The sequence below is a fragment of the Salmo trutta genome, chromosome 13 (assembly GCF_901001165.1).
Source record: "Salmo trutta chromosome 13, fSalTru1.1, whole genome shotgun sequence".
Taxonomy (NCBI): domain Eukaryota; kingdom Metazoa; phylum Chordata; class Actinopteri; order Salmoniformes; family Salmonidae; genus Salmo; species Salmo trutta.
In genome coordinates this window covers 46,165,337-46,192,205 of record NC_042969.1, presented here as the reverse complement: position 1 = coordinate 46,192,205, position 26,869 = coordinate 46,165,337, and the positions used below count along the sequence as shown (strand labels likewise).

Below are 26,869 nucleotides of genomic sequence, written 5' to 3'. Positions count from 1 at the left end.
CTCAACCTTAAAACCTGTTTGGGATAGGGGGCAGTATTGAGAATTTTGGAAAAAATATGTGCCCATTTTTAACTGCCTCCTACACCAACTCAGAAGCTAGAATATGCATATTATTGTTCAGGTTTGGATAGAAAACACTCTGAATTTTCTAAAACTGTTTGAATGGTGTCTGTGAGTATAACAGAACTCCTATGGCAGGCAAAAACCTGACAAGGTTTCAAGCAGGAAGTACCCTGTCTGACAAGGAGTCGTGCGTCTTGCATCTTTTTATTGAAAAGTAAGGATCTTAGCTGTAACGTGACAATTCCCAGGGCTCCAATAGGCTCTCAGAACCCGCGAAAAACCTGAAGGTTTACGAGGGAGCCTCAGGCTGAAACACATTATCACCTTTTGTAAGTGGCTGCTCAGAGGACCTTTGAATGAGGCGCGTGCACGATTCGCTCTTGAGGATAAATTTTATTCGGCTGTTTAGGCTCAATGCATATTCCCGGTCGGAATATTATCACTTATCTACGAGATAAATGGCATAAAAATTGGTTTTAAACAGCGGTTGACATGCTTCGAAGTACGGTAATGGAATATTTAGACATTTTTGTCACGCCAATGCGCCATGCGCGACACCGTGATGAAGTATTCTGATAGTGTCTAGAACTCACGAACAAAACGTCGCTGTTTGGATATAACGATGGATTATTTGGGACCAAACCAACATTTGTTATTGAAGTAGAAGTCCTGGCAGTGTATTCTGACGAAGAACAAGCAAGGTAAGAACATTTTTCTTATAGGAAATGTGATTTTGGTGGAGGCTGACCTGGGTGGGTATCTAAATAGCTAGCCCTGTGATGCCGGGCTATGTACTTAGATTATTGCAAAATGTGCTTCATCCGAAAAGCTATTTTAAAATCGGACATATCGAGTGCATAGAGGAGTAATGTATCTATAATTCTTAAAATAATTGTTATGCTTTTTGTAAACGTTTATCGTGAGTAATTTAGCAAACTGTTAGTAAATTCCCCGGAAGTTTGCGGGGGTTATGCTTTTTCTGAACGTCACATGCTAATGTAAAAAGCTGTTTTTTGATATAAATATGAACTTGATTGAACAGACATGCATGTATTGTATAACACAATGTCCTAGGTGTGTCATCTGATGAAGATCATAAAAGGTTAGTGCTGCATTTAGCTGTGGTTTGGGTTTATGTGACATGATATGCTAGCTTGAAAAATGGGTGTCTGATTATTTCTGGCTGGGCACTCTGCTGACATAATCTAATGTTTTGCTTTCGTTGTAAAGCCTTTTTGAAATCGGACAGTGGGGTTAGATTAACGAGATTCTTGTCTTTAAATAGCTGTAAAATAGTCATATGTTTGAGAAATTGAAGTAATAGTATTTCTAACGATTCAAAAATCGCGCCACTGGATTTCAGTGGCTGTTACGTAGGTGGGACGAGTTCGTCCCACATGCGCCAGAGAGGTTAACGGGGTCCATTCTGCAGTAGAGATAATGTGACCTGGGAAAGAAACTTGGGATACCTGGAACTCACACTTCTCTATCTTGACATATAGTTGACTCTGCAGGAGGCGCGTCTCAGGACTTGGCGGACGTGCAGTATGTGTTCCAGAAGGGTCTTGGAGAAGATCAGGATATCATCGAGGTAAACAAAGACGAACCAATTCAATATATCCCTAAGATTGTCATTGACCAATGCTTGAAAGACTGCTGGTGAGTTTGATAATTTGAAGGGCATTACTAAATACTCATAGTGACCACTAGGGGTGTTAAAGGCAGTTTTCCACTCCTCTCCTTCTCTTATTCTCACAAGATTGTAAGTTTTGCGGAAGTCAAGTTTGGTGAAGAATTGTGCCCCTTGGGCAAACTCCAAGGCGGCGGATCTCAGGGGTAGAGGGTAACGATTCTTGATAGTAATCTGGTTCAGCTCTATGCAATCGATGCAAGGACGCAGGCCTCCATCCTTCTTACCCATGAAGAAGAAGCCTGCACCAGCTAGGGATGTAGAGGGGCGAATTAAACCTGCCTCCAGCGACTCCTGGATGTAAATTGTCCATGACTGCTAATTCAGGGGTTGAAAGGGAGTACAGACTGCCCCGGGGAGGTGTGGAGCCGGGTAGGAGTTTCATGGCACAGTCATATGGACGATGGGGGGGAAGGGTGGCGGCTTGCCTCTTACTGAAGGCCTCCCGGAGGTCGAAGTATTTGGGAGGGAGAGCGGAAAAGTCTTGGTCTTCAATGGATGCAGGAGGACACGGCGAGGCTCTTGGTGGGGGTCTTAGAGATTTAGTCCTTACCCCAGTCTAGTAGGTATCCCGTGGACCAGGAGAATAGTGGGTTATGTAGCACTAGCCAGGGGTACCCTAGGATAAGGGGATTCTCGAGAGCAGACATCAAAAGAAAACTAAGAGTCTGAGTGTTTCACCCCAACCTGCAGTGGAATGGGCTTGGTCTGGTATTCCACCTGAACGGAGCCAATGTGGTGTCCATCGAGGGCTTGAATCTGCAGAGGGATGGGACATTTCACGCAAATCCCCTGAAATTCACATTTCAAAAATTATCTGCAGCCCCTGAGTCTACGAAGGCTTGAATCTGGTGCTCACGGTTGTCCCAGTGGAGGGTTGCGGGTAGTGACAGACGGTGACTGGGTAGCCGGGGTGGTAACTGCACAGCTCGTCAGTCTCCCCTTGTCCTTGCGTTTCCCATCAGCTCTGGGCATGTAGCATGGAAATGACAGACCTCCGCAGTAGAGGCAGCAGCCTTCACACATATGCCTGTCACGCTCCTGTGGGCTCAGACGTGTGCATCCCATCTGCATGGGCTCCTCAATGCTGGGGTCGGGGGGCTTGGGGTGCTCAGGAAACCGGGATATTGGGGTGGTGTGAAAAAGGCGCTGTCTCACGCGTTCTCGAAGGCGGTTGTCAATCCTGATTGCCAACATGATCAGTGACTCGAGGTCCTCTCCCAGTTGCTGAGAGGCCAATTGATCCTTGATGGACAAACCCTGGTGGAAAGCGGTGACCAGGGCCTCTGTCTTCCACACACTCCCAACCACTGGTCTGGCCCCTTGGCGGATGTTGAACAGTCGGCTGGCCGCTGCTCGTCCGCCGACTGGGTGGTTGAAGACTGGTCGCAGCTCAGCAGTGAAGGCTAATATGGAGCTTCAGGATGGTGGCTGCTGTTCCCACACTGCCGTCGCCCACGCCAGGGCCTTGCAAGAGAGTAGAGAGATGATGTAGGCAATCAGGGCCCGATCGGTGTGGAACGAGGAGGACTGTACACACCTTGTTTCTAGGATGGTCTCTGCCGCCCTCTGGTGACATTTATATGTGTACGTCTTAATTTATTTTATTAATGTACAGTGCCAGTCAAAAGTTTGGACACACCAACTCATTCCAGGGTTTTTAAAATATATTTGTACAATTTTCTACATTGTAGAATAATAGGACATCAAAACTATGAAATAGCACATACGGAAGGAATCATGTAGTAACCAAAAAAGTATTTGAAAATATATTTTGATATATAATATATATTTGAGATTCTTCAAAGAAGCCCCAAACTGCCTTGATGACAGCTTTGCACACTTGGCATTCTCCCAACCAGCGTCATGGAGGTAGTCACCTGGAATACATTTAAATTAACAGGTGTGCCTTGTTAAAAGTTAATTTGAGCTCAAATAAGCAAAGAGAAACGACAGTTCATTATTTTAAGATATGAAGGTCAGTCAATCTGGAAAATTTCATGAACGTTTCTTCAAGTGCAGTCCCAAAAACCATCAAGCGCTATGATGAAACTGGTCTCATGAGGACCGCCACAGGAAAGGAAGACAGAGTTATATCTGCTGCAGAGGAAAAGTTCAGAGTTTCCAGCCTCAGAATCCCAAATAGTCGCCTCTCCACTGTTGACGTTGAGACTGGTGTTTTGTGGGTACGATTTAATGAAGCTGCCAGTTGAGGACTTGTGAGGCATCTGTTTCTCAAACTAGACACTCTAGCGTATTTGTACTCTTGCTCAGTTGTGCACCGGGGCCTCCCACTCTTCTTTCTATTCTGGTTCGAGCCAGTTTGCGCTGTTCTGTGAAGGGAGTAGTACACAGCATTGTACGAGATCTTCAGTTTCTTGGCAATTTCTCGCATGGAATAGCCTTCGTTTCTCAGAACAAGAATATACTGACAAGTTTCAGAAGAAAGTGCTTTGTTTTTCTGGCCATTTTGAGCCTGTAATCGAACCCACAAATGCTGATGCTCCAGATACTCAACTAGTCTAAAAAAAGGCCAGTTTTAATGCTTCTTTGATCAGCATAACAGTTTTCAGCTGTGCTAACATAATTGCAAAAGGGTTTTCTAATGATCAATTAGCCTTTTAAAATAATAAACTTGGATTAGCTAACACAACGTGCCATTGGAACACAGGAGTGATGGTTGCTGATAATGGGCCTCCATACGCCTATTCCATTAACCTGTTGAGGACAGACGTTCTGCTAGCGGAACCCCGTTCCGCCTGCGGAACCCCTAGCCAACAGCCAATGGCATCGCACGGCGCAAAATACAAAACCAACTAAAATACCACAATTCAATTTTCTCAAACAATCAACTATTTCACACCATTTTAAAGATAAGACTCTCATTAATCTAACCACACTGTCCGATTTCAAAAAGGCTATACAGCGAAAGCAAAACATTAGATTATGTTAGGAGAGTACATAGGCACAAATAATCACACAGCCATTTTCCAAGCAAGCATATGTGTCACATAAACCCAAACCACAGCTAAATGCAGCACTAACCTTTGATGATCTTCATCAGATGACACTCCTAGGACATTATGTTATACAATACATGCATGTTTTGTTCAATAAAGTTCATATTTATATCAAAAACCAGCTTTTTACATTAGCATGTGATGTTCAGAACTAGCATACCCACCGCAAACTTCTGGTGAATTTACTAAATTACTCACGATAAACGTTCACAAAATACATAACAATTATTTTAAGAATTATAGATACAGAACTCCTTTCTGCAATCGCGGTGTCCGATTTTAAAATAGCTTTTCGGCGAAAGCACATTTTGCAATATTCTGAGTACAAAGCTCGGCCATCACGGCTAGCTATTTTGACACCCACCAAGTTTGGGACAACCTAAACTCAGAATTACTATAAGAAAAATTGGATTACCTTTGCTGTTCTTTCTCAGAATGCACTCCCAGGACTTCTACTTCAACAACAAATGTTGTTTTTGTTCCAAATAATCCATAGTTATATTCAAATAGCTCCGTTTTGTTCGTGCGTTCAGGTCACTATCCGAAGGGTGACGCGCGAGCGCATTTCGTGACAAAAAAAATCAAAATATTCCATTACCGTACTTCGAAGCATGTCAAACGCTGTTTAAAATCAATTTTTATGCTATTTTTCTCGTAAAATAGCGATAATATTCCAACCGGGCAACGTTGTATTCATTCAAAGGCTGAAAGAAAAAAATTGGAGTTCTCTCGTGACCGCGCATCTCCAGTGTCACTGTCCCCAGGCTGACCACTCACAAATTCTCCTGCTGTTCTTCGCTGTTCTTCGAGACAGCAGACACCCCATTCCACTTTCTGGCGGCTTTAGAGAGCCAATGGAAGACTTAGAAAATGTCACGTTACAGCACAGATGCTGTATTTTCGATAGAGATGCAACAGAAGGACAACAAATTGTCAGACAGGGCACTTCCTGTATGGAATCTTCTCAGGTTTTGGCCTGCCATATGAGTTCTGTTATACTCACAGACACCATTCAAACAGTTTTAGAAACTTTAGAGTGTTTTCTATCCAAATCTACTAATTATATGCATATTCTAGTTTCTGGGCAGAAGTAGTAACCAGATTAAATCGGGTACGTTTTTTATCCGGCCGTGAAAATACTGCCACCTATCCCAAAGAAGTAAAAAAATCTGCCGTTTTCAGCTACAATAGTCATTTACAACATTAACAATGTCTACACTGTATTTCTAATCAATTTGATGTTATTCTAATGGACAAAAAAAAAAGTACATTTCTAAGTGACCCCAAACTTTTTAACAGTAGTGTATATACATGTTTTTGTTGTACTTTACCCCTTTTTCTCCCCAATTTCGTGATATCCAATTGGTAGTTACAGTCTTGCCCTATCACTGCAACTTCCGTACGGACTCGGGAGAGGCGAAGGTCGAGAGCCATGCGTCCTCCGAAACATGACCCTGCCAAGCCGCGCTGCTTCTTGACACACTGCTGGAACTTGGAGGAAACAACGTACAACTGGCGACCGAAGTCAGCTTGCAAGAGCCCAATGTCAGTTTGCAGGCCCCCAGTACGCCACGAGGAGTCCCTAGAGTGCGATGGGACAAAGAGATGCCGGCCGGCCAAACCCTCCCCTAACCTGGACAACGCTGGGCCAAATGTGCGCCGCCTCAGTGGTCTCCCGGTCACGGCCGGCTGTAACACAGCCTGGGATCGGACCTGGGTCTGTAGTGACACCTCAAGCACTGCGATGCAGTGCCTTAGACCGCTGTGCCACTCGGGAGACCCTAATTAATGTATAAATTATTTATTCTGTCTGAAAGGAAGGTAAAGAATGCAGCACATTTTTATTTATTTATTTTATACAATATTCTTCCCATATAAACAAATGTATAAACAATATTCTGCTCATATGAACACATTTATTTTAGGCATAAGTGAACCAATATTTGAGAACCTTCAGACAGGTTTAAGGGAGTTACCCCACGAAAGAGATACGAGAGCATTCACGAGTGCACACGTTGTTCCCCAGTCTCGCATGCACTGATCCCCCCTCTACCACCCACACAAAACATGAACACACAAGCTGACAGTGCTCTTTCTCTGTTTTTCTCTCTGTATGCCTTAGCACCAGCACAGTCTCTAAAGCAGAAGAGAAATGGCAGATTATTGCTCTGCCACCGAGTGAATCAGAGGACGATGATACATTGAATGGACAGAGTGTGTGTGTGTGTGTGTGTGTGTGTGTGTGTGTGTGTGTGTGTGTGTGTGTGTGTGTGTGTGTATGCGTGTACGCTCGCGTGTGTGGCCTCTGTTGTTCTCCCCAAGACCCAATCCTGTGAGACTGCAATAAGAGAAAACAATAAACTAACTACAACCCACCCCTAAAAATAAGACAGTATTACGGTATTAAACCCCCTGGGGTCACACGATGACGTCATTTAGAATATTGAATAGCTCCCCGTGTTTTTATTCTAGAGACTTACCGTTTCTTATAGTGGCTGCAACTCAATCCCCTCTTTCCGGCGATATAAAGTTTTCCCCCATTTACTAACATGGGCTTGTGAAAGCGGCCTTTTTCTAAACACGAGAGGATCCGGACAAGAAAATCCAAAATAAATTGTTTTCTGTAAAACCCTAAAAGTGTGAGCTACAAACTCATAAGTCACCACCATTGAAAGATTACACTCTCACTAACAATGCAATGTTAGTTGTTTGGCTCTAATGATATTCATAAGCTTTACGGAATTCGTCTGAACTCTGTCGCGGATTTCCTCATTTTGAAGAGGTCTTCTCACAAAACCGACTGTGCAGACCAAACCGTTGGAGCTACAAACTAATATGTCACCAATATCCGAAAAGGGAGACTCTCACGAACACAAAGCTGTTGGTTGTTCTGCTCTGCGATGCACAAAAGCTTCAAGGGAGTTGTCTGAAGGTAACCCAGTAGCGAGCTGTAAAAATTGCAAACTGCATAGGGGGTAAAATGTGCCACAAATAACATGACCAAACATTGGTCCAAATGTTGTTTTTTTCAGAGTTTTCTTATATCGCTCAGATATAGGTCAGACACTTCCAAACCTTGTTGCTTAGGAGTTACAGTGAGGGGGAAAAAAGTATTCAATCCCCTGCCGATTTTGTACGTTTGCTAAGGGGACAGGCCAACTTCATCGCATCAAAGGGACGATGGACGGGGCCATGTACCGTCAAATCTTGGATGAGAACCTCCTTCCCTCAGCCAGGGCATTGAACATGGGTCGTGGATGGGTATTCCAGCATGACAATGATCCAAAACACACGGCCAAGGCAACAAAGGAGTGGCTCAAGAAGAAGCACATTTAAGGTCCTGGAGTGGCCTAGCCAGTCTCCAGACCTTAATCCCATAGAAAATCTGTGGAGGGAGCTGAAGGTTCGAGTTGCCAAATGTCAGCCTCGAAACCTTAATGACTTGGAGAAGATCTGCAAAGAGGAGTGGGACAAAATCTCTCCTGAGATGTGTGCAAACCTGGTGGCCAACTACAAGAAACGTCTGACCTCTGTGATTGCCAACAAGGGTTTTGACACCAAGTACTAAGTCATGTTTTGCAGAGGGGTCAAATACTTATTTCCCTCATTAAAATGCAAATCAATTTATAACATTTTTAACATGCGTTTTTTCTGGATTTTTGTTGTTGTTCTTCTGTCTCTCACTGTTCAAATAAACCTACCATTAAAATTATAGACTGATCATTTCTTTGTCAGTGGGAAAACGTACAAAATTAGCAGGGGATCAAATACTTTTTTCCCCTCACTGTATTTTTTTACTGTCTGTTTTGCCATGTACAAATGTGTTATTTAATGCGTTTCTATGGGCTATAGCAGTGAAGGCCACATTTAATGTTTCATCAAATCATGTTTTTTATATATTTTTTCTAATTACAGGGGTCCTAAAATTCTAAATTAACTGGCTAAATGATTCATTTTATGACCATCCTAAAAAATAATCCATATGTTAGCTTAGTAGATAATGTTAACTAAACCCTTAGATGGCAGACAACTTTGGCCCTCCTAGACCCATCACTGAGAATACACTCCAGTCACTAGGAGAGCTGTAAATAGTTATACTAATCCATTGTAAAGGCTTTAAAACGACTCTGTATTGCGGAAAAGCAATTAAGTGATCTGAATATCCCTCTGCTTGGCTTCAGCAAAAGTGTGGGGGGTCATTTCACCCCCAAGCAGGCAGAGTATTGCTGAATCAAGGCTATGTGCAGTTGCTATCCATTGTTAATGCCAAGGGACACCGGTCCATTCAGAGCACATTCCAGGAGTGCACCTCTCTGCAGACCTCATACAGGCGGGTTGGCATAACACTGGCGTGCAAATCTCTCTCACAGTCCATTATTTGATGGACTGTGGCAGAGAGCACTGATGTCAAATCTAGCAGCATTTTTGCCATTATCACAGAGATGGATTGTTCTCGGCTCACAGAGCTCGAGCCGATCGGCTCTTTTTGCTTTTTTTCCTCAGTGTCTGGAGCCAGAGTCTGCTCCCAGCCAGGGCTGGAGCCCAGATAGCACTCTGTCTGTCTGTCAGTCTAGGCCTGGTCCGGTAATCCTATCTGACAGGACGGGCCCAGGAACCCGGTGGTGTTAAAAAACACATTAAACTGAGTCCACACCACTCAACCCATCTCGTAGGCTTAGATAAATCTCTCAGTAAAGCTCTCTCCCCTGGAGTGGTTATCCATAAAGTGGGGGAGGAGTGAGAGTGTTGGCTATTGCAGTGAAGATACAAAGAGATAGAGCCATAGAGACATAGAGATGGAGGCTGACTGGTTGTCTGTAACTGACACCCATCGCATGTTAGACTCAAAACTTGGCTAGTAGCACCATGTAGGACTGATTGACTCTAGTCTGTTCATCTGCAGTGTCTGTCGGCATGGGAACATTTATCTGTATAGCCCTCACCCATGGCACAGACAGGGCTGGAAAGGGAGAGGCTACAGCTGTGTCTCAAATGGCATTATTCCTTACTACGGGCACATAGGGCTCTAGTCAAAAGTAGTGCACTATGGGAATAGGGTGCCATTCTAGGATGCAGCCTATACATCTCATACATACTACACATCTATAATACATTTATTGCCATCTATATATAATTGGGGTTACAGGGGTTGAGAAAGATCAGGGGCATTACATCTAGGAGAGGCTTGGAGAGAAAGTAGTTCAATATTTCAACATTATACTGTCAGCTGTCAGCCACGTCTTCCAGAGCCTGGTTAATACGTGCTATCCAATCAAGGAGACCTGCTGATGCTGAGACCTAGTGTCTATCCCAAATGGCACTCTATTACCTATATAGTGCACTACTTTTGACCAGGGCCCATAGAACTCTGGTCAAAAGTAGTGCACTATGTAGGGAATAGGGTGTCATTTGGGATGCAAGCCCTACTTTCCTCCTTCAGATCATAGAGTAGGGATGGATTTTTCTCACCCACCCGTATTCAATCTAAAAGCCTCCACTCACCTGAGGCAGTGGTGCTACTGTGATGTCACTAACCTGTCGTGTCACGTTAGAGCTGCGTTCACCAACTTCAATTATTCAAGGTGGATGAATCCTCTGAATTTAGATATTCATATGTTCATACAAGAAATTATGTAATTGGAGTGGGGATTTTTAAAATATGATGTATGGATATTAAAGAAGTAATGTGTAATTTTTACACAGAAAAGGGACAAATTGCCAAAGTGTATTAGAATGTTAGGAGACCGTTGAAACCATACAATACTAAAGCACCTATTTCTCAGGTTAAGGGAGAACTAACTTAGAGTGCTTTAAATGTCTAACAACAATCAAGAATTTAACTAAATAAGGGCAGTGAAAAATAAGTGAAGAAAATTACCATGTCAGAAACAACCTGTAGGGAAACATCCAACACCAACACTTCCTGATATTAGGCAAGCCGTTATAGATTGAGATGAATCCGCTGGCTGGTTATAATAGCAGGGTTAACAATGAATGTTGTCTCTCCATGGCTGAATACAGGGTCTTGTTCACTAGGCATGAAACAGAAGAACATTTTCCGAAACAGGAAGGCACTGAATTTTCATTTTCCTTTGCACAACGTTTTGCTATGGCGTGCCCAAATTAACAGAGCCCAGGATGTGTCCAGGATGCATTTAGAATCTTAAGAATTTTGATCTAGTTAGCAGCCGGTCCAAATTCCCTGATATTGTGTCCACAGTCTCTATGTCCTACTGAACTGTTATGGTGCTGTACTCCTACATCTCAGCCACATAGGTGTCACTACTGGGAAGACCATTGACCCAATGGAAAATATTGAGGGACAGTTTCTCGGACACAGATTAAGAAGCATGTTCAACTGAGATTCTACCTTGGAATTTATTAATAACCTTAAACTAGATTCAACTGGTAATTCAATTTCTCTATAGGCTATTGACATCATTTGTTCTCTCTCATTATTAGTCCCCTGGCTACCTTGGGTTTTTAAACTATACAGATGTAACTCCATAATATGAATTAGTTGTTTGATCGGGAAAAAGCCATGCATAAAACGATGAAAGCATAGTCTTGACCAAAGAAATGCTCATATCGAATGGAAAGAGAAGGGAATATAGCCTAAGTTGTTTAAAACAGCTAGACACAAGATAGTTGAGTGCCCATTATAAAACAAATGAATAGGTTTAGGCTATAAGACCCATGCATCTGTCTGATGAGAGAAGGAGAAAGAATATTTTTTGATACAGTTGAAGACGGAAGTTTACATACACTTAGATTGGAGTCATTACAACTTGTTTTTCAACCACTCCACAAATTTCTTGTTAACAAACTATATTTTTGGCAAGGTTGGTTAGGACATCTACTTTGTGCATGACACAAGTAGTTTTTCCAAAAATTGTTTACAGGCAGATTATTTCACTTATAATTCACTGTATCACAATTCCAGTGGGTCAGAAGTTTACATACACTAAGTTGACTGTGCCTTTAAACAGCTTGGAAAATTCCAGAAAATTATGTCATGGCTTTAGAAGCTTCTGATAGGCTAATTGACATCATTTGAGTCAATTGGAGGTGTACCTGTGGATGTAGTTCAAGGCCTACCTTCAAACTCAGTGCCTCTTTGCTTGACATCATGGGAAAATCAAAAGAAATCATAGAAAAGAGACCTCAGAAAAAGAACGGAAGAAGCCACTTCTCCAAAACCGCCATAAAAAAAAAACAGACTACGGTTTGCAACTGCACATGTGGACAAAGATCATACTTTTTTGGAGAAATGTCCTCTGGTCTGATGAAACAAAAATAGAACTGTTTGGCCATAATCACCATTGTTATGTTTGGAGGAAAAAGGGGGAGTCTTGCAAGCCGAAGAACACCATCCCAACCGTGAAGCACGGGGTGGCAGCATCATGTTGTGGGGGTGCTTTGCTGCAGGAGGGACTGGTGCACTTCACAAAATAGATGGCATCATGAGGTAGGAAAATTATGTGGATTCATTGAAGCAACATCTCAAGACATCAGTCAAGAAGTTAAAGATTGTCCATTTAGAAGACCTATTTGCGACCAATGACCCCAAGCATACTTCCAAAGTTGTGGCAAAATGACTTAAGGACAACAAAGTCAAGGTATTGGAGTGGCCATCACAAAGCCCTGACCTCAATCCTATAGAAAATTTGTGGGCAGAACTGAAAAAGCGTGTGCGAGCAAGGAGGCCTACAAACCTGACTCAGTTACACCAGCTCTGTCAGGAGGAATGGGACAAAATTCACTCAACTTATTGTGGGAAGCTTGTGGAAGACTACCTGAAACGTTTGACCCAAGTGAAACAATTTAAAGGCAATGCTACCAAATACTAATTGAGTGTATGTAAACTTCTGACCCACTGGGAATGTGATGAAAGAAATAAAGGCTGAAATAAATCATTGTCTCTACTATTATTCTGACATTTCACATTCTTAAAACAAAGTGGTGATCCTAACTGACCTAAGACAGGGACTTTTTACTAGGATTAAATGTCAGGAATTGTGAAAAACTGAGTTTAAATGTATTTGGCTAAGGTGTATGTAAACTTCTGACTTCAACTGTATATATATTTGTTGCTCTGCTTTGATGAAATTCTCCACTCTGTCTAGCCTACATCCCTCTATTGTGTTCTGTATGTACCAGTCAAAAGTTTGGACACACCTACTCATTTAAGGGTTTATATGGAATCATGTAGTAATCCAAAAAGTGTTAAACAAATCAAAATATATTTTATATTTGAGATTCTTCAAAGTAGTCACCCTTTGCCTTGATGACAGCTTTAACCCCTCTCGGTATTCTCTCAACCAGCTTCATGATGTAGTCACCTGGAATACATTTCAATTAACAGGTGTTCCTTGTTAAAAGTTCATTTGTGGAATTTCTTTCCCTCTTAATGCCTTTGAGCCAATCAGTTGTGTTGTGACAAGGTAGGGGTGGTATACAGAAGATAGCCATATTTGGTAAAAGACCAAGTCCATATTATGGCAATAATGAGTAGCTGTGTCCAAACTTTTGACTGGTACTGTATATCAGTGGAGGCTCCTAAGAGGAGGAAGGGGAGGAACATCCGCTTCAGTGAATTCATTTTATTTATTTATTTAAATAGTGAAACATTTTTAGATAACTATACTAAATATATTCACATCACCAAATAATTGATTAAAACACTGTTTTGCAAGGAAGGTCTACAGTAGCCTCAACAGCACTCTGTAGGGTAGCGCAATTGTGTAGCCGGAGGACAGCTAGTTTTCGTCCACCTCTGGGTACATTGACTTTAATACAAAACCTAGGAGGCTCATGGTTCTCACTAATCAATCAAATGTATTCATTAAATTTATACAGAAACCCAGCCTAAAACCCCAAATAGCAAGCAATGCAGGTGTAGAAGCACGGTGGCTCGGAAAAACTCCCTAGAATGGCCGGAACCTAGGAAGAAACCGAGAGAGGAACCAGGCTACGAGGGGTGGCCAGTCCTCTTCTGGCTGTGCCGTAGACTTACACAGTAATTATGACAACTTCCGGAGGACGTCCTCCAACCTATCAGAGCTCTTGCAGCATGAACTGACATGTTGTCCACCCAATCAAAGGATCTGAGAGTGAAACTAGTATTGAAAGTATAAAGCTATTGCTAGCTAGCACTGCAGTGCATAAATTGTGGTGAGTGGTTGACTCAAAAAGAGAGAAAGGCAATAGTTGAACAGTTTTGAACAAATTAATTTCTTTAAAAATGAAGGAGAAGCAAGAGAGTGAGGGCTAGCTATATTCCGTAGTATTGTTTTTCTCCAATTTCACTTAGCTAGCAAATGCAGCTAGCTACAGTAGTTTAGCCTACTCAAACACCCGGCTCAAACAGAGAGGGACGCTACGTTAGCTTGCTGGCTAACCAACACTGGAACACTTCCAGGTCAAGGTAAGCTTTAGGTTTTATTAATTTATTAACACCGGGGCCCATCGGTGTAACTGCTAGCTATTTGTACTGCATGACTGTAGCAGTTATGATATGAGCGTTTGGCTTGGAAAGGTATTTTGCCTGGTCACAGACAGCTGATTTGTTGTGCACTGAAGTCCACAAGGGAAAGGAAAAGGTGAAAGGAGGAGAGTGCATTGATGCGAGAAGGAATTATGTGATCAGGCTGTTTGTATGTGACTACTATGAAAGTGTTTGCGTGTGGTCAGGGATATATTAATTTAGCCGATTCTGTTGAAAAACATTTCTTAAACCGAAGCAAACAGAACCAGACAGGGATAAATATACCAGAATTTGTCCAATAGAAACTCTCATTTGCAACTGATGGAATAATGATTACACCCTAGATCAGCTAGCGGTAGGCAAGAGTGTGCAAGGTGGTATTGAATGTGTCACTGTCTGTCACTGTAACCTTGATTACTCAAAATGTTCTCTCGACCTGTGCACCTAAATTGTAAAATGACATTCATAGGCAGTTGTAGCAACCTCATGATGCGTATAGGCAAACTTTAATGTAGCCTAAACCTATTGATATTATATTGAGCTGGTTGAATGGAATATGAATGAAAGTCATCCAATATGCTGTAATAGTTTTTTTAAATATATCTTTATGTTATAAGGGAGTTCTACTGAGACCAAGGTCTTTTTTACAGATGTGCCCTGAATTACATATTACAGAAGATAGATGCATCAAAATATAAAATGCTAGCGGAAAGAAAAACAGTCATAAAAAAAACTAACAAAATAATCAGTAATAAAGTCCTCAATCAGCTTTCTGAATTGCCCAAGAGGCAGCAGAACATAACATTTATTTTTAAGATTGCTCTACAAATAAAAGCTGATTGACCTAACTTAGTTAATTCAAAGGAATTTCCAGAGTAAGACATCCCTGAGACCGGGTGTGGTAACTCGTATGACTAAAGATTAGTAAAGACTTTTTATTAAAGGGCTTTATAAATGAACATCTCAAATTCAATGTGTTTCCATGGCATTTTCAACTCTACTGATAGTTTAGTCTCAGAAACTGTTGAGTTAAATATCAAATGTGCCTACTCTGGTCTTGGCATCTTGCCACCTAGTCTAGGCTACATGATGAGATTATTATGGATAAGAGAAAATATTTTTATTTAGCATAAGAAACTGCATGCTTTTCCGAGTCGTAGTGGGAGGACCACACACCATATCACTGCGTGACTTCATTTTGATATGATGGTTATTACACTGAACAAAAATAAACACGTTTCGTGAGCTAAAACAAAAGATCCTAAAAACTTTCCATACGCACAAAAAGCTTATTTTTCTCAAATTTAATGCAGAAATGTGTTTCCATCCCTGTTAGTGAGCATTTTTCCTTTGCCAAAGTAAATCCATCCACCTGACAGGTGTGGCATATTAAACAGCATGATCATTACACAGGTGCACCTTGTGCTGTGGACAATAAAAGGCCACTCTAAAATGTGTACTTTTAGAGATGTCTCATGTTTCGAGGGAGCCTGCAATTGGCATGCAGGAATGTCCACCAGAGCTGTGGCAAGAGAATTGAATGTTTACTTTTCTACCATAAGCCGCCTCCCAACGTTGTTTTAGAGAATTTGGCACTACGTCCAATCGGCCTCACAACCGCAGACAGCGTGTAACCATACCAGCCCAGAACCTCCTCAATTGGCTTCTTCACCTTCGGGATCATCTGAGACCAGCCACTCGGACAGCTGATTAAACTGAGGAGTATTTCTGTCTGTAATAAACCACAGACCACGTGTATGGCATCATGTGGCCATACACGTGGTCTGTATACAATTCCTGGAATTGTTGCATGTTGCGTTTATATTATATATACACACACACACATTTTTGTGCATAAAGGTCTTTCCACCTCAATTTCTCCCATAATTAATTTTACCGACACAAAAAGATCCCAGCATGTGGAACAAACAAATTATCCGTTGGCATTAATCAAATTGTACCATAACTTCCTGTTTCCATTACAGCTGTCGTGATTTTGTTTTATATGGTAGGACTTCACTCGCATAAAAACTGTGGATGGAAACGTGATTAATGAAATGGATTCACAAAGCAAACAAAGTTTGGAGTCAAATAAAATCCTTTGAAGTTTAAACCAGTGGTCAAAGTCAATTTGTTGGTTGTGACTGCAGCTTGAGCCATGAAGACAAATGCAAACGAGAGTCAACCACTCGCTGTCTCTGGGTCCAGTCTCCTTCCTTTAGATTTCACAGAAGTTTTTTACGTCTGGTGACTTTTTTCTCTGCCTGGCACCGTTTTAAACTGATAAAAGACAGATGAAAAAATATGATCTAAAAACTGTGAACGTATGTGGGGGAGGACATGAGCGGGAGAATGCAGAGAAGGCGGGAGGCAGAAACTGCTGACACTAGGTAAACAGAGTGAGAATTTCGGAGCAGAGTGTGTGAAGCTAAGCAGCTCCACCATGAGCGCTTCTGTCAGAGTTCCCCTCACACCGATAACAATTAGAGTGACTGAACACCCTCATTATTTATTGAGAGGTGAGTACACAGGACTCATTGAAAACAAAAAAGGAAAAGAACAGCAAGAGCAACAGTAAATACTCGAGAAAGAGAAGAGAGAAGAGATAAAAAGGGTATGGATTTGTTGCAATAGTGTGATTTGACCCGGAGGCCATTGATCAAATGGTTGATAGAAACCAGAACAGTTGGGGTTTCATTCAGATTGCTGAGGAAATCAAAACCTTTAAAAGGGGGTTGATGAGGGAACTGGGTAGAAACATGAGAGGCATTCCAATCAGCCCAAATTAGCAACAGGCACTCAAATAAAGTCAGAGTCAAATTAGCATAATTGGGGCACCATGATGCAATGAAGCAAAAAAATGATCCTTACCTGGGAGCCTGGTCTTGTGCTGCCGGTGACAATGTTGACAGGAACTGCAAAGAAAAAGAGGAAAAATTATAATAATCACAAATCAAAATGTGACACTGAAATCACTTGTTTATTTATTTACCCTTTATTTAACTAGGCAAGTCGAGCCATTTAGACTGGTTGATGGCAATGTACACCAAAGATATCTATTGGCTCGAGGGCTTTACGGTCACGACTGTGCTCAGTATAGAGGAACCTGCCTAATGAAACATCATTGGGGCCCATCGTAGCAGGATATTTAACAGTCCCCTCAGGGAGGAAGCTCTTTCCTGTGTGTGTGTACGTGTTGGGTTTCTGATAGTACAGTTGATGAACCCCATTCCATACAAATTTGCATAACCGCGGCATTCAAACGAGGCTGCAATGAAAACTAAATGGGACTGTAGCGACTGTTGGCATCAAAATCTGGGGTGTGAACTACGTTTCCATTCAAGCGTTAATTGACATGGTAATAGCCCGATAGTATTGCTGAAAAGTTGAAAAAACTGCCCCCTCTGACGCTGTACGTTAAATTGTGATGTGTCATGACGTAACGTACAGCACGCATTGTGCAACTCATTCTGTGTTGTACAGCCTCTCTCCACCAGGTGTAGCGCTTCTCTCTCAGATTATAAACAAGAAAGGGACAGGGACTGGGTGAGGGGGGATACCTAGTCAAATTGTACAAATGAATGCATTAATTTTTTGCGTCATCATTGCAAGCCATCATGACTCTCAAAAGCCGCTGTTCACTTCTGAAGATAACTTTAGCGCCGCCCTTAAAAACAGATTCAAATTCCACACAAACCTTCAAAAAAAATTAAGTAAACTGTACGTTACAGCGCGATGTACAAAAGTGCGTTAGCTGACTATACGCGGTGTGTGTGCACCACATTTCATCTATGAAAGTTTGTAATTAGACCATGGAGAGCCTATATCTCATTTTAACACTATCGATTAAAAGTAAAAGGGGCCTTCGCATGAGGATTCCAAATCAATACTGAGGATCAAAACAGCAGTTTGGAGAATACATTTCTACACTGGTCAATTGGACATTAGCAGACTGCTGTGTGTGTGTTGGGGCTACCAACAGCTTCAGATCTAAATGTATGCTCCTGGCTATCCATAAAAAAACAAATAAAGACAACTGTGCCATCTTGTTTGCTGAATATAAGGAAATTGAAATGATTTATACTTTTTCTTTTGATACTTAAGTATATTTTAGCAATTACATTTACTTTTGATACTTAAGTATATTTAAAACCAAATACTTTTAGACATTTACTCTAGTATTTTACTGGGTGACTTTCACTTTTACTTGAGTAATTTTCTATTAAGGTATCTTTACTTTTACTCAAGTATGACAATTGGGTACTTTTCCCACCACTGACAATTACTGAGCTTTTCCCACCAGAACACTTTGGAGGAGCAGTGACCAGATATCATCTGGCCATTTTAGAGACGTGGCAATCTGCTCAAACAAAGTAAAATACAAGTCCACCTCCAATGGCATTCTCATGTTTTTTATGTTTGGCTGCACGCTCCTCGTCTTTCCCTGTGCTCTAACATTAGTTTCTGTTACTCCAACTTTGCCTTTAGTTCTAACTCCCTCAGTTGCCTGTCTACGGGGTGTAGTCTACCACCTGTATGACCTTCAATGATGAGCAGATTCGCCTTTGTATATTTATCTAGCATCTCCCATGTATGGTTTTTCACAAATGCTTCCAACTTAAAGTCCATGGCTTTTAAAAATAGTTTTAAGCCTGCGTGTTTATGCAACTTTTAAAACATTTCTCCAATCTTATAACCCACCTGGGTGGATGTCAGTGACAGAAACTCTACTACAAAAAAAAGTGTCTCTTGAACACTCAAATATCTGGGCACAGCAGAGCTTCAGAGTAGGTGATTAGAGCGTGGGAAACAAGATCCCGGACGAGCCCCCGTTTTGTTTTAAATAATATCTGTGGTTTAAAGATCGGTACCGATATATCTGTAAAAGATAAAAAAGGCCAACATCAGCAGATAATATCGGTCAACCGATATATCAGTCTGGCTTTAGTTTGGTGCCTAATGAACACAACCCTGGTCTGAAATAAACATCATCCATGGCCATGGTACAGTGTATCTCTTACTAAATTATTGACAAGGTTTGGTTCTCTTCAAATACAACAGTGTATGCATGCAGCCTCGAGAACAGGCCACTAGTTAAAGTAGGGATAAGCCAGTAACGACACTGAATAGACCAGGATAAAAACAAAAACAGGCCAATTTCCTCAACTAGATTACAAATGTCTCGCCACAGGCACAAGAATACATTTACTGGTGTGGTGTAGTAGAGTGCAAGGCAGCATACTGTGTGTGTGTGTGTGTGTGTGTGTGTGTGTGTGTGTGTGTGTGTGTGTGTGTGTGTGTGTGTCTCTGTGAATGCATCTCAGGGACACCAACCTTTAATGAAATTGTTTTTCCAAAGAGGGAAAATATACTGCTCAAAAAAATAAAGGGAACACTAAAATAACACATCCTAGATCTGAATGAATGAAATAATCTTATTAAATACTTTTTTCTTTACATATTTGAATGTGCTGACAACAAAATCACACAAAAATAATCAATGGAAATCCAATTTATCAACCCATGGAGGTCTGGATTTGGAGTCACACTCAAAATTAAAGTGGAAAACCACACTACAGGCTGATCCAACTTTGATGTAATGTCCTTAAAACAAGTCAAAATGAGGCTCAGTAGTGTGTGTGGCCTCCACGTGCCTGTATGACCTCCCTACAACGCCTGGGCATGCTCCTGATGAGGTGGTGGATGGTCTCCTGAGGGATCTCCTCCCAGACCTGGACTAAAGCATCCGCCAACTCCTGGACAGTCTGTGGTGCAACGTGGCATTGGTGGATGGAGCGAGACATGATGTCCCAGATGTGCTCAATTGGATTCAGGTCTGGGGAACGGGCGGGCCAGTCCATAGCATCAATGCCTTCCGCTGGCAGGAAGTGCTGACACACTCCAGCCACATGAGGTCTAGCATTGTCTTGCATTAGGAGGAACCCAGGGCCAACCGCACCAGCATATGGCCTCACAAGGGGTCTGAGGATCTCATCTCGGTACCTAATGGCAGTCAGGCTACCTCTGGCGAGCACATGGAGGGCTTTGCGGCCCCCCAAAGAAATGCCACCCCACACCATGACTGACCCACCGCCAAACCGGTCATGCTGGAGGATGTTGCAGGCAGCAGAACGTTCTCCACGGCGTCTCCAGACTCTGTCACGTCTGTCACATGTGCTCAGTGTGAACCTGCTTTCATCTGTGCAGAGCACAGGGCACCAGTGGCGAATTTGCCAATCTTGGTGTTCTCTGGCAAATGCCAAACGGCTGTAAGCACAACCCCCACCTGTGGACGTCGGGCCCTCATGCCACCCTCATGGAGTCTGTTTCTGACCGTTTGAGCAGACACATGCACATTTGTGGCCTGCTGGAGGTCATTTTGCAGGGCTCTGGCAGTGCTCCTCCTGCTCCTCCTTGCACAAAGACGGAGGTAGCGGTCCTGCTGCTGGGTTGTTGCCCTCCTACGGCCTCCTCCACATCTCCTGATGTACTGGCCTGTCTTCTGGTACCGCATCCATGCTCTGGACACTACGCTGACAGACACAGCAAACCTTCTTGCCACAGCTCGCATTGATGTGCCATCCTGGATGAGTTGCACTACCTGAGCCACTTGTGTGGGTTGTAGACTCCGTCTCATGCTACCACTAGAGTGAAAGCACCGCCAGCATTCAAAAGTGACCAAAACATCAGCCAGGAAGCATAGGAACTGAGAAGTGGTCTGTGGTCCCCACCTGCAAAAACACTCCTTTATTGGGGGTGTCTTGCTAATTGCCTATAATTTCCACCTGTTGTCTATTCCATTTGCACAACAGCATGTGAAATTTATTGTCAATCAGTGTTGCTTCCTAAGTGGACAGTTTGATTTCACAGAAGTGTGATTGAGTTGGAGTTACATTGTGTTGTTTAAGTGTTCCCTTTATTTTTTTGAGCAGTGTAGAAAACATTTTTCTATTACAAGGCACTTTCAAGGATGTAAGGATAGAAGTGTAAAGCTAGATCATCAGAGTAAAATTAAAGTAGTCAACGTGAGACTCACACAGCTCCACAGAGTGCTTACTGCTAATCGACAAACAGACAAGAAAACGATAATTAACATTAAGAGCTTAAGAGCTTTAGCGTACATAAACGCAAACAGGTTTGGCTACACAAAAAGCACAAACAGCTCTCAACAGAATCAGCTTCCCAAAGAGAGCTTAGTGTGAAAGGTTAAAGAGTGACCGCCCCTAAAAAGCAACTTCTCATTTTGAAAACGGCCTATGTAGCATCGATATGAGGCAGAAACCTTTATTCTAGTGTTAAAATTGACAAAATGTTTTAAATAGGATACTTTTGGTCATAATGGTATGTCATGGAATGAAGGGTACTGTAACAGTTTTCTTTGGATTGGGTTTATTTCAATCCTGCCCACATACCCACAGAACCCAAGTACCGTAATTTCCGGACTATTCAGCGCACCTGAATATAAGCTGAATTAAAAAAAAAAATTATTTTGAACATAAAGAAGCCGCACATGTCTATAAGCCGCAGGTGCCTACCGGTACATTGAAATAAATTAACTTTACACAGGCTTTAACGAAACACGGCTTGTAACAAAAAATAAAAAATTAGCAGTAAGCTTTAGTTGTCTTTTTGCACTGAGTCAATTCCTTACGCTGCTGTTTCCAACGTCTTATCATCGACTCATTAAGACCAAGCTCCCGTGCAGCAGCTCTATTTCCTTTTCCAACAGCCAGATCAATCGCCTTCAACTTGAAAGCTGCATCATATGCATTTCTCCGTGTCTTTGCCATGATGAGGGTGACAAAATGACTACCGTAATCAGAATGAAGGGAAGTTTGAGAGTGCTAGATTTAATCTAAACAGTAAACAAAAAAGTTGTTTGACCGTAACTCGTTCGGCAATTTCATTGGTCTAATGAAAGCCCATTATGCCCTGAATCTATTCTACCACGTCCAGAAATCTGCTCCTTTTATTCTCTGTCCCCAACGCACTAGTTTTGATAGCCTTTAGCCGTACCCTCATCCTACTCCTCCTCGGGTGATGTGGAGGTTAACCCAGGCCCTGCGTGTCACCAGGCACTCTCATTTGTTGACTTCTGTAATTGAAAAAGCCTTGGTTTCATGCATGTTAACATCAGAAGCCTCCTCCCTAAGTTTGTTTTATTTACTGCTTTAGCACACTCAGCCAACCCTGATGTCCTTGCCATGTCTGAATCCTGGCTTAGGAAGGCCAACAAAAATTCTGAGATTTCCATACCCAACTACAACATTTTCCGTAAAGATAGAACTGCCAAACGGGGAGGAGTTGCAATCTACTGCAGAGATAGCTTGCAAAGTTCTGTCATACTTTCCAGGTCTATGCCCAAACAGTTCGACCTTCTAATTTTAAAAACGAATCTCTCCAGAAATAATTCTCTCACTGTTGCCGCCTGTTATAGACCCCCCTCAGCGCCCAGCTGTGCCCTGGACACCATATGTTAATTGATTGCCACTCATCTATCTTCAGAGTTCGTGCTGTTAGGTGACCTAAACTGGGATATGCTTAACACCCCAGCAGTCCTACAATCTAAGCTAGATGCCCTCAATCTCACACAAATTATCAAGGAACCCACCAGGTACAACCCAAAATCCGTAAACATAGATATTATTCTGACCAACTTGCCCTCCAAATACACCTCTGCTGTTTTCAATCAGGAACTCAGCGATCACTGCTTCATTGCCTGCGTCCGCTATTGGTCCGTGGTCAAACGACCACCCCTCATCACAGTCAAACGCTCCCTAAAACACTTCTGCGAGCAGGCCTTTCTAATCGACCTGGCCCGGGTATTCTGGAAGGATATTGACCTCATCCCGTCAGTCAAGGATGCCTGGTCGTTCTTCAAAAGTAATTTCCTCACAATCTTAAATAATCATGCCCCTTTCAAAAAATGTAGAACAAAGAAAAGATATAGCCCTTGATTTACTTCAGATCTGACTGCCCTTGACCAACACAAAAACATCCTGTGGCGGACTGCAATAGCATCGAATAGTCCCCGCGATATGCAACTGTTCAGGGAAGTCAGGAACCAATATACACAGGCAGTTAGGAAAGCAAAGGCTAGCTTTTTCAAACAGAAATTTGCATCCTGTAGCTCTAACTCCAAAAAGGTTTGGGACACTGTAAAGTCCATGGAGAACAATAGCACCTCCTCCCAGCTGCCCACTGCACTGAGGCTAGGTAACACGGTCACCACCGATAATTGCATGATAATTGAACATTTCAATAAGCATTTCTCTACGGCTGGCTATGCTTTCCTCCTGGCTACCCCAACCCCGGCCAACAGCTCCGCACCCCCCGTAGCTACTTGCCCAAGCCCCCCAGCTTCTCCTTCACCCAAATCCAGATAGCAGATGTTCTGAAAGAGCTGCAAAATCTGGATCCCTACAAATCAGCCGGGCTAAACAATCTGGACCCTCTCTTTCTAAAATGATCCGCCGCCATTGTTGCAACCCCTATTACCAGTCTGTTCAACCTCTCTTTCGTATCGTCCAGGATCCCTAAAGATTGGAAAGCTGCCGCGGTCATCCCCCTCTTCAAAGGGGGTGACACTCTAGACCCAAACTGTTATAGACCTATATCCATCCTGTCCTGCCTTTCTAAAGTCTTCGAAAGCCAAGTTAATAAACAGATCACTGACCATTTCGAATCCCACCTTACCTTCTCCGCTCTGCAATCCGGTTTCCGAGCTGGTCACGGGTGCACCTCAGCCACGCACCAAGGTACTAAACAATATCATAACTGCCATCGATAAGACAGTACTGTGCAGCCATCTTCATCGACCTGGCCAAGGCTTTCGACTCTGTCAATCACCATATTCTTATCGGGGAGACTCAGACGTCACCATTCTGTATACATCTGGCCCTTCTTTGGACAATGTGTTAACTAACCTCCAAACGAGCTTCAATGCCATACAACACTCCTTCCGTGGCCTACAACTGCTCTTAAACGCTAGTAAAACTAAATGCATGCTTTTCAACTAACCCTAGCAAAACTGACTATCAATCCTCGACTTCGGCGATGTCATCTACAAAATAGCTTCCAATACTCTACTCAGCAAACTGGATGCAGTCTATCACAGTGCCATCCGGTTTCTCAAATGACTGCCTCGCCTGGATCACCAACTACTTCGCAGACAGAGTTCAGTGTGTCAAATCAGAGAGCCTGTTGTCCGGACCTCTGGCAGTCTCTATGGGGGTACCACAGGGTTCAATTCTCAGGCCGACTCTTTTCTCTGTATATATTAACGATGTCGCCCTTGCTGCGGGTGATTCCCTGATCCACCTCTACGCAGACGTCACCATTCTGTATACATCTGGCCCTTCTTTGGACAATGTGTTAACTAACCTCCAAACGAGCTTCAATACCATACACCACTCCTTCCGTGGCCTACAACTGCTCTTAAACGCTAGTAAAACTAAATGCATGCTTTTCAACCGTTCGCTGCCCGCACCCGCCCGACTAGCATCACTATTCTGGTTGGTTCTGACCTAGAATATGTGGACAACTTCAAATACCTAGGTTTCTGGCTAGAATGTAAACTCTCCTTCCAGACTCATATTAAACATCTCCAATCCAAAAAAAATCTAATCTAGAATCGGCTTTCTATTTCGCAACAAAGCCTCCTTCACTCACACTGCCAAACTAACCCTAGCAAAACTGACTATCAATCCTCGACTTCGGCGATGTCATCTACAAAATAGCTTCCAATACTCTACTCAGCAAACTGGATGCAGTCTATCACAGTGCCATCCGTTTTGTTACCAAAGCCCCTTATACCACCCACCACTGAGACCTGTATGCTCTAGTCGGCTGGCCCTCGCTACATATTCGTCGCCACACCCACTGGCTCCAGGTCATCTATAAGTCTATGCTAGGTAAAGCTCAGCCTTATCTCTGCTCACTGGTCACGATAACAACCCCCACCTGTAGCACGCGCTCCAGCAGGTATATCTCACTGGTCATCCCCAAAGCCAACACCCCCTTTGGCCGCCTTTCCTTCCAGTTCTCTGCTGCCAGTGACTGGAACAAATTGCAAAAATTGCTGAAGCTGGAGACTTATATTTCCCTCACTAACTTTAAACAAACATCCGCTATCTGAGCAGCTAACCGATCGCTGCAGCTGTAAATAGTCCATCTGTAAATAGCCGACCCAATCTACCTACCTCATCCCCATATTGTTTTTATTTACTTTTCTGCTCTTTTGTTATTGACTGTACGCTTGTTTATTCCATGTGTAACTCTGTGTTGTTGTTTGTGTCGCACTGCTTTGCTTTATCTTGGCCAGGTCGCAGTTGTAAATGAGAACTTGTTCTCAACTAGCCTACCTGGTTAAATAAAGGTTACACTAAGAGCATAACATTTCTACACCCTCATTTTCTAATTCTAGTCTAACCAATACACAAACAGAGATTCAGTGAAAATAAAAATCTCATTGATTTATCAAGACCAGTCCCCATCTCCGTGACTGCACGGAGATGCTTGGGAATATGGTCCCTACAGGAACGAGATGGAGTCACAGTCCATGCCAGGCACACCTGTGAGCTCTGGAACTCCACCTCCAACAGGCAGAGTCAACATGAGTAGGTCCTATGATTAAGTATAGTCTGGCCCAGGAGTGTGAAGGTGAACGGAAAGGCTGGAGCAACGAACCGCCCTTGCTGTCTCTGCCTTGCCGGTTCCCCTCTTTCCACTGGGATTCTCTGCCTCTAACCCTATTACAGGGGCTGAGTCACTGGCTTACTGGTGTTCTTCCATGCCGTCCATGGGAGGGGTGCGTCACTTGAGTGGGTTGAGTCACTGACGTGGTCTTCCTGTCTGGGTTGGCGCCCCCCCCTTGGGTTGTGCCATGGCGGAGATCTTTGTGGGCTATACTCGGCCTTGTCTTAGGACGGTAAGTTGGTGGTTGTAGACATCCCTCTAGTGGTGTGGGGGCTGTGCTTTGGCAAAGTGGGTGGGGTTATATCCTGCCTGTTTGGCCCTGTCCGGGGGTATCATCGGATGGGGCCACAGTGTCTTCTGATCCCTCCTGTCTCAGCCTCCAGTATTTATGCTGCAGTAGTTTATGTGTCGGGGGGCTAGGGTCAGTCTGTTACATCTGGAGTATTTCTCGTCTTATCCGGTGTCCTGTGTGAATTTAAATATGCTCTCTCTAATTCTCTCTTTCTTTCTTTCTCTGGGAGGACCTGAGCCCTAGGACCATGCCTCGGGACTACTTGGCATGATGACTCCTTGCTGTCCCCAGTCCACCTGGCCATGCTGCTGCTCCAGTTTCAACTGTTCTGCCTGCGGCTACGGAACCCTGACCTGTTCACCGGACGTGCTTGTTGCACCCTCGTCAACTACTATGATTATTATTATTTAACCATGCTGGTCATTTATGAACATTTTAACATCTTGACCATGTTCTGTTATAATATCCACCCGGCACAGCCAGAAGAGGACTGGCCACCCCTCATAGCCTGGTTCCTCTCTAGGTTTCTTCCTAGGTTTTTGGCCTTTCTAGGGAGTTTTTCCTAGGGAGTTTTTCCTAGCCACCGTGCTTCTTTCACATGCATTGCTTGCTGTTTGGGG

The 26,869-nt window shown here is 43.0% G+C and overlaps 1 protein-coding gene across 1 annotated transcript in view; it reads right to left on the bottom strand.

Annotated features, from left to right (window-relative positions):
- b3glcta (beta 3-glucosyltransferase a) overlaps positions 1 to 26,869 on the bottom strand; it is a 138,883-nt gene that overhangs the window by 88,923 nt on the left and 23,091 nt on the right. Inside the window, exon 2 of the mRNA XM_029772239.1 lies at positions 17,132 to 17,175. Within this exon, the coding sequence (XP_029628099.1) occupies positions 17,132 to 17,175 (44 nt within the window). The remainder of the gene's footprint in view (positions 1 to 17,131; positions 17,176 to 26,869) is intronic.